This window comes from Engraulis encrasicolus, unplaced genomic scaffold (assembly GCF_034702125.1).
Source record: "Engraulis encrasicolus isolate BLACKSEA-1 unplaced genomic scaffold, IST_EnEncr_1.0 scaffold_57_np1212, whole genome shotgun sequence".
In the NCBI taxonomy this organism is placed as follows: domain Eukaryota; kingdom Metazoa; phylum Chordata; class Actinopteri; order Clupeiformes; family Engraulidae; genus Engraulis; species Engraulis encrasicolus.
In genome coordinates, this window is record NW_026945895.1 from 301,450 (window position 1) to 312,427 (window position 10,978).

A 10,978-nucleotide genomic window follows, 5' to 3' on the forward strand; every position below is an offset into this window, starting at 1 on the left:
ACCACAAATAAATCAAATACATTGATGTTGAATATCTTAGTAAATGTACAATAGAACTGAATTTACAATCAGCATGATTCCTATACAACATGCAGATGGAACACAGTGCAACAGGTCTTGTTCTCCAGTCTCAACTTGCAGATGCTCTTCACAGACTTTTGCACTGCTGTTAGTTGCTCTCAATGTGGATTTCTTGGTGGGTGATGAGGTTATCTTTACGTGTAAAATATTTTCCACATGTAGTACACTGGTAAGGCTTTTCTCCGGTATGGGTTCTTTGATGCCTGTCTAGAGTTCTTTTCTCTATAAAGCCTTTTCCACCTGTGTCACACTGGTAAGGCTTTTCTCTGATGCTTGATGAGGTCACTTTTCCTGACGAAGACTCTTCCACATGTAGCACACTGGTATGGCCTTTCCCCTGTATGGATTCTCTGGTGATCAGCTAAAGAGGTGCGTCGTGAAAAGGCTGCTCCGCATGTTGAGCACTGAAATGGTTATTCTCTAGTATGGATTCTCTGATGCTTGATGAGGTCACATTTCCTGGCAAAGTCTTTTCCACATGTAGTACACTGGTGAGGCTTTTCTCCAGTATGGATTCTCTGGTGCTGGCTGAGGGCAAATTTCTGGTTAAAGCCTTTTCCACATGTAGCACACTGGTAGGGCCTTTCCCCAGTATGGATTCTCTGGTGATTAGATAAAGAGCTGCTGTGTGAAAAGGCTGTACCGCATGTTGAACACTGAAATGGTTTTTCCCCATTATGGATTCTCTGATGGGTCACGAGGTCACCTTTCTGTGTAAAGCCTTTTCCACATGTGACACACTGGTAAGGCCTTTCCCCAGTATGGATTCTCTGATGCCTGATGATGTTACCTTTCTGTGTAAAGCCTTTTCCACATGTGGCACACTGGTAAGGCCTTTCCCCAGTATGGCTTCTCTGATGGGTGATGAGGTCACCTTTCTGTTTAAAGACTTTTCCACATGTATTACACTGGTAAGACCTTTCCCTAGTATGAAATCTCTGGTGTTTTTTGAGATATGCCTTCAATGCAAATCCCTTTCCACATGTGGCACACTGGTAAGGCCTTTCCCCAGTATGGCTTTTCTGATGGGTGATAAGGTTACCTTTCTGTGTAAAGACTTTTCCACATGTATTACACTGGTAAGACCTTTCCCTAGTATGAAATCTCTGGTGTTTTTTGAGATATGCCTTCAATGCAAATCCCTTTCCACATGTGGCACACTGGTAAGGCCTTTCTCCAGTATGGATTCTCTGGTGTTCTTTGAGATATGCCTTCAATGCAAATCCTTTCCCACATGTGGCACACTGGTGTTGGTATGCGTTATTATGAGCTGCCTGGAGTTCACCTGAGAAAAAGAAAAGAAGAAACACATACAAATGAGTAAACTATTTGCAACTGTAGGGGTAATCCCACATTTATTGGACGTGAGGAATATTCTTCCTCACGCAAGGGCACCAAAATATGTAGGTTCTACTACATTTATGGGTACGGGGACTATTCTTCCTCACACACGGGCACCAACATATGTAGGGTCAACTACAATTAATGGGTACAACGTTAAATGTAAGGGAAGTACAGTAATGTAATTATAATTACATTAATAAGTATACAATTCTTATACAGTTCCAAATATGTAATGTGTTATTACTATATGTGAGGAATAAGAGTATAAGAAATGATGCATGAAGAGTGTGTTAAACTCTTCACGCTGGGTATCAATAATGTGTAGGTGTGTACTTATGGAATCGTCAATTGTCTAATTAATGATTGCATAAAACACGGTTCATGACCATCTCATAAAATCATGACCATTATTGACTAATAATCTGAAGGTTTTGTGTGAATTCTTTTCTGGTTGACTTCGTAGAAATTGTTCAAATAAGACAAACACAGTTCACCACAATGTACATTTATTGTAAAAGCATCATCCGGTCATAACAATGTTTATCTTGGTCTCTTCAGATCACACGACATGGTTCCAGTGATCCATATCCTTGGTCTGTTCATCTCTCTTGAGACCAAGATAAACAAATTTGCTTTAGATGGTGTCAAGCATGTGTGGTGGTAAACAAGTGAGTTTTACAAAAAAGGTGAATCCTCTCATAAGCCAAGCATGGTAGTGGGACTGACATGGTTTGGGGATGCATGAATGCTGTCAACATTGGCAATCTGAAATACACCTAAAAGAAACATACATGTCAACATGCACTGTGACTACTGAAGTAGATCATGATATTCTCCATAGGATTGCATTCAAATCTCACACCAATCTATTTAAGCCAGATGCAGACTCAAAATGTAAAAGTTCAATGCAAAGAAAGGTTGAAACGCACACTGATCCCTTTTCATTTCGTTTCATTGGGAGACGATTCGAGCCAACATAGCCCCTTCTGTACCGGATTTTAATCTGGGGTGTACTCACTTTTGTGAGTACATGTTCAAACATTAATGGCTGTATTTTGTTTTTTTCTGAGTGAACAAGAAATTTAAGCGGTTAAATATGTTGTTAAAAGGTCACTAATCATTGTGCAAAGTGAAATTTCTGTAATGCTTTCCTATGAAAAGATATACTCAAAAATCTGCAAAACTGTGAGGGGTGTATTCACTTTCGTGATATACTGTAGCACTGAGCGATAATTAATCATTTTGTCAAAAGTCTGGTTCCTCTTCTGTGATTTCCATGATTTTTCAATTTCAAAGTATAATTTTGAGTACGATATTATAATACCTACCTAAACGCTTTCGGGTTGGGCCCTTCCGATTTTTTCTGGGACCACTTGTTTTATTATTTCTGCCTACGCCCCTGGTGCACGGTGTAATATTTCAGAGTCTTTCCAAAATGCATGCTACCCATTCACAAATGTTTTCTTTGTCATGAAAACTTACCACACCATCATTTCTAATTGTGCAGAAATTTTCACTTTTCATACATGACGAATAGTCTTCTCCATTGTCCACCATTTTTTTCATTTCTAGAAATAATCTGCGTTTACTCGGATTACACTGCACTCTCCATTACAAGGTGCCAAACATGAGATGACTGAAGAATGAAATAAACATGTCTGCACACTCTGATCAAAAATGCTCAATCAAATTAAGATATCCCAAACCCCTCCCACCCAATGCAAGACTACGTGCCAAAGTCAGGTCTCCTAAGGGGGCATTGTCCCCTCTGCTCCTTCTTTTTTGAGGTGTTTGCACAAGACGTGCACTACCACCATCTACAGCGCTAAGGGGACTTCATTTATTCTCAACCTCAGGGCTCCGCAGGTCTCCTAACAGAAGGTCTCCTAAAGGGGCATTCACCCGACACAAAGTGGATACCGGAAAAGAATCAAAATGACGTATCTCTGTCTAGAATATCTCTGCTTTGATCCTTTGTGCTTTTTAATTGGACAAGCCTCCAGTTGACTACTTTTTAATTGGCCAAGCCTCCAGTTGACTACTTTTTAATTGGCCAAGCCTCCAGTCGACTGCCTTTTAACACTAGAACTACCACGGAGGGGTCAATTGACCTTTTTACCTAAAAGACCCACAAGAGGGTCATTTGACCCTTTGGACCCCCTGCGGACACTCCTTTTGTTGTGAAAATGTGGCTGTTAGCAGCTCACAGCTGTCACTTGAGTCACAGAGTCGCTTGACTGTATTGTAAACCTGGATTCCAAATGTAAAGAGGAGGATACTGACACTCTCAGAATTGGAAACCCAGTCTGCACAGTGTTGGCTACTTATACGTTACAAAAGGATGAACAATGAATAATTGACTTACCTGCACAGACTGATGCTACAGCTCTTACTCTGCCAGTATTCCTATCAACTGATACTATGTATATTTGTTTCATAGCGATTCGTTTCTGGATTGGATTGGTCAAATACATTAGTCACCTGCAATGTGGACCTCTCCTCATTTGTTAGGCAAAAATGATGTTACTTGTTATATACTAACCTGATTATCATAATAATCCAAAACGTTCCAAAATATTTTATCCCAATTTCCTAACACTATCTTGAAAATTGAGCAGACTATTCTGCATATGATGACTTAAATGAAGAAAATGTGCTGACATGTTTTCAGGACAACCATTACACTTAGAATCAACCAATTGGGATAGATCAGCAAGGTACATTCATTTGAAGATTGTACTAAATGTAAGCTGATTGTGTTAACTGTAGGATACTTTTACATAACCATTTGCAAGGATGTACTAAATGATTGAGACATGTACAAAACATTTGAAATTTGATGAAAGCAATGATAAATGCCGTTCTGTTGTGAGGAACTGCAAATTAGTTTTGGGATTTGTCCATGTTTTGAGAATGACATCTCAGTTTCAAGAAATGAGCCAAACCAATGGAGAAATGTAACACAATGTCCGCCAAACTGTGCCATCTGTCTTTGCTGCTGCTATCTTCATGCAAGTTGCTATTTACCTGTGTTGATTTTGGAGACTGACAGCCCTTGGGAAGAGGATGTCTGTCCCTGTTTGTCTTGGCTGTGAAGCCCTCACCCCTCACCCCTCACCCCACACACGGCCCCACCCCTCACCACTCACAACACACACGGCCCCAAACAGCCTAATTACCATAACAAAATGAGTGATTGGTGTATTCGGTAAAAGCCGCCGGGTCAAATGACCCCTCTCTGGTACTTCTAGGTAGGCAGAAAAATCCTGGTAGTTCTAGTGTTAATTGGCCAAGCCTCTAGTCGACTGTCCTTCCTAAGCAGCTCATCAGGCAAATTAAAGAGTACAAAGAGGATCTAAAAGGGCAGATATTTGTCTTTTATTCATCACAGAATTTCCAAAAATAAATATTTATATCTTCAAAATGTAATGAGCTTTGTTCACTTTTGGCAATAAGCAGTATGATTGGAATACCTACTCTGGCATGGCGAGTTTACTTGTATAGCGCATTTCATCAAAAGTGGAACTCAATGTGCTTCAGGAAAAAAGATAAAATAAAAGCAAATAGGAAGCAAGACGGAAAGAAAGAAATTAGAGTGAAAGACAATTAAGACATTAAAATAAACATACGGTAAAATAAAAATATGAATGAAAACATTATATAAAGCTGCTGGGGGAAAAGCAACTGAGAACAGCTTCGCCTTGAGTCTAGATTTACAGCTATCAATAGCTATCAATACAGTGCACCTTCTAAGAATTTTCAAAACTAGTTTTTTAGTTATGGCACGTACCTGATGGAGTCACGTGTGCATTGTGTTCCATTCGAGAAGACTCTGGTTCCTTTTTCATGTCCAAGTCTTCTTCTTTCATGTCCAATGTGTCTGTTTCATTCTCTTCCTCCTTAGTTCTGTACAAATACTCTGGGAGGAAATCATAAATGTCCTCTTCTTTAATCGCCTTCAGAGATGCTGCCTGCTGTGATGGAGCTGATGGTTGAGTTGTAGAAGTGCTCTCATGACCGCTTAATTCCATGACTTGAAACTTCTCTCCTTTAATTTCATGCAACAAACACGGTTCTTCTTTGCATGTTAGTGTCCAAGTACTACTACCCTTCATGTCTGCAGACAAATGCTCTGGTAGAAAGTCATAGATGTCCTCTTCCTTCATGTCTGTAGTCAAATGCTCTGGTAGAAAGTCATAGATGTCCTCTTCCTTCATGGCATCCATGTTCTTTACGAGTTGAGATGAGTGTCAATGAAGATCCTCATTCATTCGGCTTCTTGAGCTGCCAAAGGATCAGAGATGTAGCCAGCAGCAGATGTACTTCCTTTTGCAGAGTCCCCCTTTCAGCCAAGTATTCTGCAGTTCTGGCCTACTGGAAGGGAGCCAGGAGCTTTATCCCTGGGCCACTAGAGGTGGAGCTGTAGACCACTCCCCTCGTTAGGTGACAAAAGGGTCTCACCCATCCAGGTGCAAATGGGAGAGCTGTAGACCACTCCCCTCGTTAGGTGACAAAAGGGTCTCACCCATCCAGGTGTAAATGGGAGAGCTGTAGACCACTCCCCTCGTTAGGTGACAAAAGGGTCTCACCCATCCAGGTGTAAATGGGAGAGCTGTAGACCACTCCCCTCGTTAGGTGACAAAAGGGTCTCACCCATCCAGGTGTAAATGGGAAAGCTGTAGACAACTCCCCTCGTTAGGTGACAAAAGGGTCTCATCCATCAAGGTGTAAATGGGAAAGTTTTGGTTTCAGGATCCAAAGAGTGATAATGGCTCTAAATGTGAAGAGTCATTTGACTTCCACAAAGGGCACAATACTATCTGGTGTGTGTTTGTGTGTGTGCGTGCATGCGTGCGTGCGTGCGTGCGTGCGTGCGTGCGTGCGTGCGTGCATGCGTGCGTGCGTGCGTGCGTGCGTGCGTGTGTGTGTGTGTGTGTGTGTGTGTGTGTGTGTTTTGATTTCCACAAAGGGCACACTGCTATCTGGTGTGTGTGTGTGTGTTTTGATTTCCACAAAGGGCACACTGCTATCTGGTGTGTGTGTTTTGATTTCCACAAAGGACACACTGCTATCTGGTGTGTGTGTTTTGTACCTGTGACTGTAGTAGTGTGATCAGGCCTCTCCACAGGTTGTATGGACTCCCTTTATTTTATGACTTTACGTTATAACTGTATTTCACAAAGGCCTTTTCACATGTCTAATAGTTTTCATGGTACGCTAATATTGTTTTCCACAAGACTCCATCACCTCCTTTCCCTTCTATGAAGGTAGTGATGGAGTGCATCTTAATATGGGACCTTGCCTCCTCCACTTCCCTCCTCCACTCGCTTCTCGTCATGATGACATCACTGACAACAGCATTATATTTCAATATCTTGCAAAAGCTCAATTGTAGAGTCTTGTTCTCGTTTGCAATTGTTATGGTGAATGAAAAACAGTCCCTCAAAAGTTGTTGTGGCTAGGCTGACAGCTGGGAAACTTTATCGTTTTCTCCACGGAGGAGGGGCCAGGAGGCGGGGCGAGGAGACAAGCGCAAGTGGAGGAGGTAAGGTCACATATTGGGATGCACCCATGGACAGCCTGGAGCAGTGGAGCAGTTGGTTACAATTCAGTGCCACATATTCCGATTACACTACACTACCCAGCATGCACCACTACACACTACACTACACTACATTACACTACATATTCCCAATGGCCTGGATACAGGTGTCCAATTCAGTGCCACATATTCCCAATGGCCTGGATACAGCTGTCCAATTCAGTCAGTTATTCAACCATGACACATTTTAGAGCAATACTGCAGTGCATTAATATACAGGGGAGACATAGATGGACTGCATTTATATAATGGACTAAATGGACTGCAGTTATATAATGGACTAAATGGACTGCATTTATGTAGCGCTTTTCCACTCCTTCGAGCACTCAAAGCGCTTTACATTGTATGCCTCACATTCACCCATCCACACTCACATTCACACACTGGTGGCCGTGGCTGCCAGGCACGGTACCACCCTGCCACCAGGACCAAGTTGGGGTTAAGCATCTTACTCAAGGACATGACAATGGGGTCAGGCCGAGCGGGGCTCGAACCTCTTACCTTTGGGCAACCAAACGGCTCCTCTACCAACTGAGCTCCCACCGCCTACATCATGACCATCACCATGTTTAGAGCAATACTGCCGTGCATTGTAACAGGGGAGACATCACTGTAAAAGGAAATACTCCAAAACCTCATCAGGTCTGGTTGTGGTGACATACAGCCGATGGTACACATGTAAAGAAAGCTGACCTGAAGAAAGTAGGTGGCATACGATCGATTCATTACTGAAAACTGACCTGAAGAAAGTAGGTGTCATACAAACGATTCATTACTGAACCAAAGGCTGGCGGCAGGACATGAGAGAAGAAAGTAGAGCCCCATTCCACATGCATCTCTATTGGAGCCCCATTCCCCATGCATCTCTATTGGAGTCCCATTCCCCATGCATCTCTATTGGAGTCCCATTCCCCATGCATCTCTATTGGAGCCCCATTCCCCATGCATCTCTATTGGAGTCCCATTCCACATGCATCTCTATTGGAGTCCCATTCCACATGCATCTCTATTGGAGCCCCTTTCCCCATGCATCTCTATTGGAGCTTCATCCCCCATGCATCTCTATGGGAGACTAGAAACAATGTATCTCCTTTGAAATCCTTGTCTGGTTTCGTTGAAATGGTAGTTTCTCGTCCCTTTTGTATGTAATGTAATGTAATGTAATGTATGTAAGGTAATGTAATGTAGCATAATGTAATGTAATTTAATGTACTGTAATGTATTGTAATACTCATATTCTGTACCAGGCCTGCTTTGTAATTAAATGTACTCATGGAATCTCCAATGGAAATTTCCCGGTTGGTCCGGACCGAGGTCACATGATGTCCGAAGTAGTCAGTTGCCATACCAGGGGCATCAGACACAAGGTCAGAGGTCAGGTGCGGCCTGCCAGATGGTTCAGCCCGCCCCCTGACTTGTAGAGATGAATTGATAAAAAATATATATATTTTAATCTGAGAGTTTTGAAAAATGTTTTGGAAATCCACCACTGTTTGAGATTTGGAAACAGTGTTATTTTGAGCATTTGAGATTGTCTGCAAATAAATGATCTTAATCTCAATGAAAATATTTTTGTTCGAAATTCGGAGGAAATGCTGTCGGTAGTTTATAGAATAATATAACAAAGTTTGTTTTACTTTAACACATACCTGTATGTGCCTGGACCTGATTGTGTTCGGTCGCACAGGAGTACATGCTAATGCGAGCTGGATATTTAGCATTAAACCAGTTCAGAATTCACTTCTCATACAAATAAGAAAACTGCTGTAAGTCTCCTAAATAAGACACACATTCCAGGGACATTACCATCTTCATCTAAACAATGGCAGCCATTAAACTCTGATCTGTCATGAGAATACCAATGGCAGCCATTAAACTCTAATCTTGCATGGCAATGTAAAGGTGTGTTATCCTCAGCCATTCCAACATTCCTAAGTGTGACCAGCTTCACATTAGCAATAGTGTCTTCTACACTCACCCTTGATGTGTGTGCTCTTGTTTAGAGCTGTGGGTCTCTGCATGAAGGTAGACAGTAATTTCCTGATCACTTCATGCTTTTAGGGATTCTCTACAAAAGCATTCCTTGTGCCATGGAAAAAACACTTTATTTAAAAAGTAGTCAAAAACTAAAAACAAGTAATAATACATTTCTGAAGGATTTTCAAGTTCTAATAAAATAATCAGATGGTACAATTCATAAGAATAAAAAAATCACAACAATATAAAAGAAAGAATCGACACTAAGACACTGTGAATGAAGTTCATATCGTTTATGTGTATGTCATGCTGGTTACATTGGCTTGTCATTTTCTGCACATAGTATCATCTGTATCATGATCCTCACCACAAATAAATCCAATACATTTATGTTGATTGATGTCCAATGCATTTATATCTCTAGATGTACAATAGAACTTGTAAGCAACCCCTTGGATTCAAGAGAGAGTCTCGACTGATGCTCAAGGTGTCTTTATTTTTCTTGAAGCACAATCACCGTGGTCACCAAAAGCACCGTGAAAACTGTGTTTTGGGATATATAAAACAGTACAAAAACAACGAATCACCATAGAGTCTTCACAGTACATTATTCACATTTGTTCATTTATAGTTCACTAAAATCAAGTCATTCATCCATACATTACAAACATCAAAGCAAGCCTTTTTGGGCCTAGTCAAATACACAGTAGAAAGTTACATAGACAAATATTTCAAAATGAAAACCAAATAAACAAACATACCTCACTGCGCTCACCAAGGATGCTTAATGATATTTTCTTTTGTTTAAAACAGGCGTCAAAAGTCCTTTTTCTTGTGCAAATGAAGCATACGTTAAGCTGAAGTCTGGAGCTCAAACATTTGTGGCTCAGGCTCAAACAAAGCCAAGCAGCTCCTTGATTACCTTCTTCTTCTTCTTCTTCTATGAGTTTTAACGGCAGCCGGCATCCAAAATGTTGCACTGCTGCCACCTAGAGATCTGAAGTGGCTATTGACCTAAGTCCTAGATCCTATGATACAATCCTGTATCGCGCAGGAATTTAATTAAGTGTCGCCTGCCCTTACCTATCCCCACAGTCAACACATTTTGTAGAGACACCTGCTTTAGTCCATTCTGTTTTAAAGAATTTATCAAATCTCTTCTCTGACGGTCATAATTCAAACAGTCTAACAAAACATGGTGAACTGTCTCCACCTGCTGGCAAGCACATAAGCCATCCGGGTGTTTCCCTAAAATAAATAACGTCCCATTCAAACATGTATGGCCCAGCAACAGTCTAGCAATGATCACACCATCCTTGCGATTTCCACTACTGAAAACCGCAACTGATTCAGCGACACTACCATGAATTGAAAACAAATGCCTGCCTTTTACATTACTTTCCCAAAGATGTTGCCAACACATAAGAGACTCCCTCCATACCAGACTCTTTCCTTCTGACTTTGACATGGAAATATTGGCATCTATAGTTTCCCGTTGCGCTGCAGCCTTTGCCAACTTATCTGCATCTTCATTCAGCTGGATACCAACATGAGCAGGAACCCATAAAAAAGACACACTCACCCCACATCTTCCCACATCTCTAATAGCCATAAGGATATCGTAGACCATGTCTTGCCTCCCCTTGGAAATACCCTTCCCAAGACTCCTGACTGCTGACACAGAGTCGCTGCATATTAATACCTTTCTATTCTGTATCTGCTCAGTCCACTTAACAGCCATTAGAATGGCATACAACTCCACAGTAAAAACACTCAACATGTCAGAGGTCCTCTGCATTTCCTGCACGTCCATTCCCTGGGCAACAAACGCAGCCCCAGTAATCCCTGTATCTTGGTCCTTGGACCCATCTGTGAATAGCAAGAGACAATCAGAATATGTCCCTGATTACCTACACCTGTAGGGCTACCTTTACACATCTACCTCTTGTGCTATGGTGTCAGGCAAGGGACAAT

General features: G+C 41.5%; 1 protein-coding gene across 1 annotated transcript; it reads right to left on the reverse strand.

The window, feature by feature from the left end:
- Positions 1-329: 329 nt before the first annotated feature.
- LOC134444507 (zinc finger protein OZF-like) lies at positions 330-5,686 on the reverse strand. The gene is made up of 2 exons (XM_063193817.1): positions 5,216-5,686; positions 330-1,366 (listed from the first exon to the last, which is right to left on the reverse strand). The coding sequence occupies exons 1-2, from the start codon at positions 5,649-5,651 to the stop codon at positions 495-497; spliced, it is 1,308 nt and encodes a 435-aa protein (XP_063049887.1). The 5' UTR covers positions 5,652-5,686; the 3' UTR covers positions 330-494.
- Between the last annotated feature and the right edge of the window lie 5,292 nt (positions 5,687-10,978).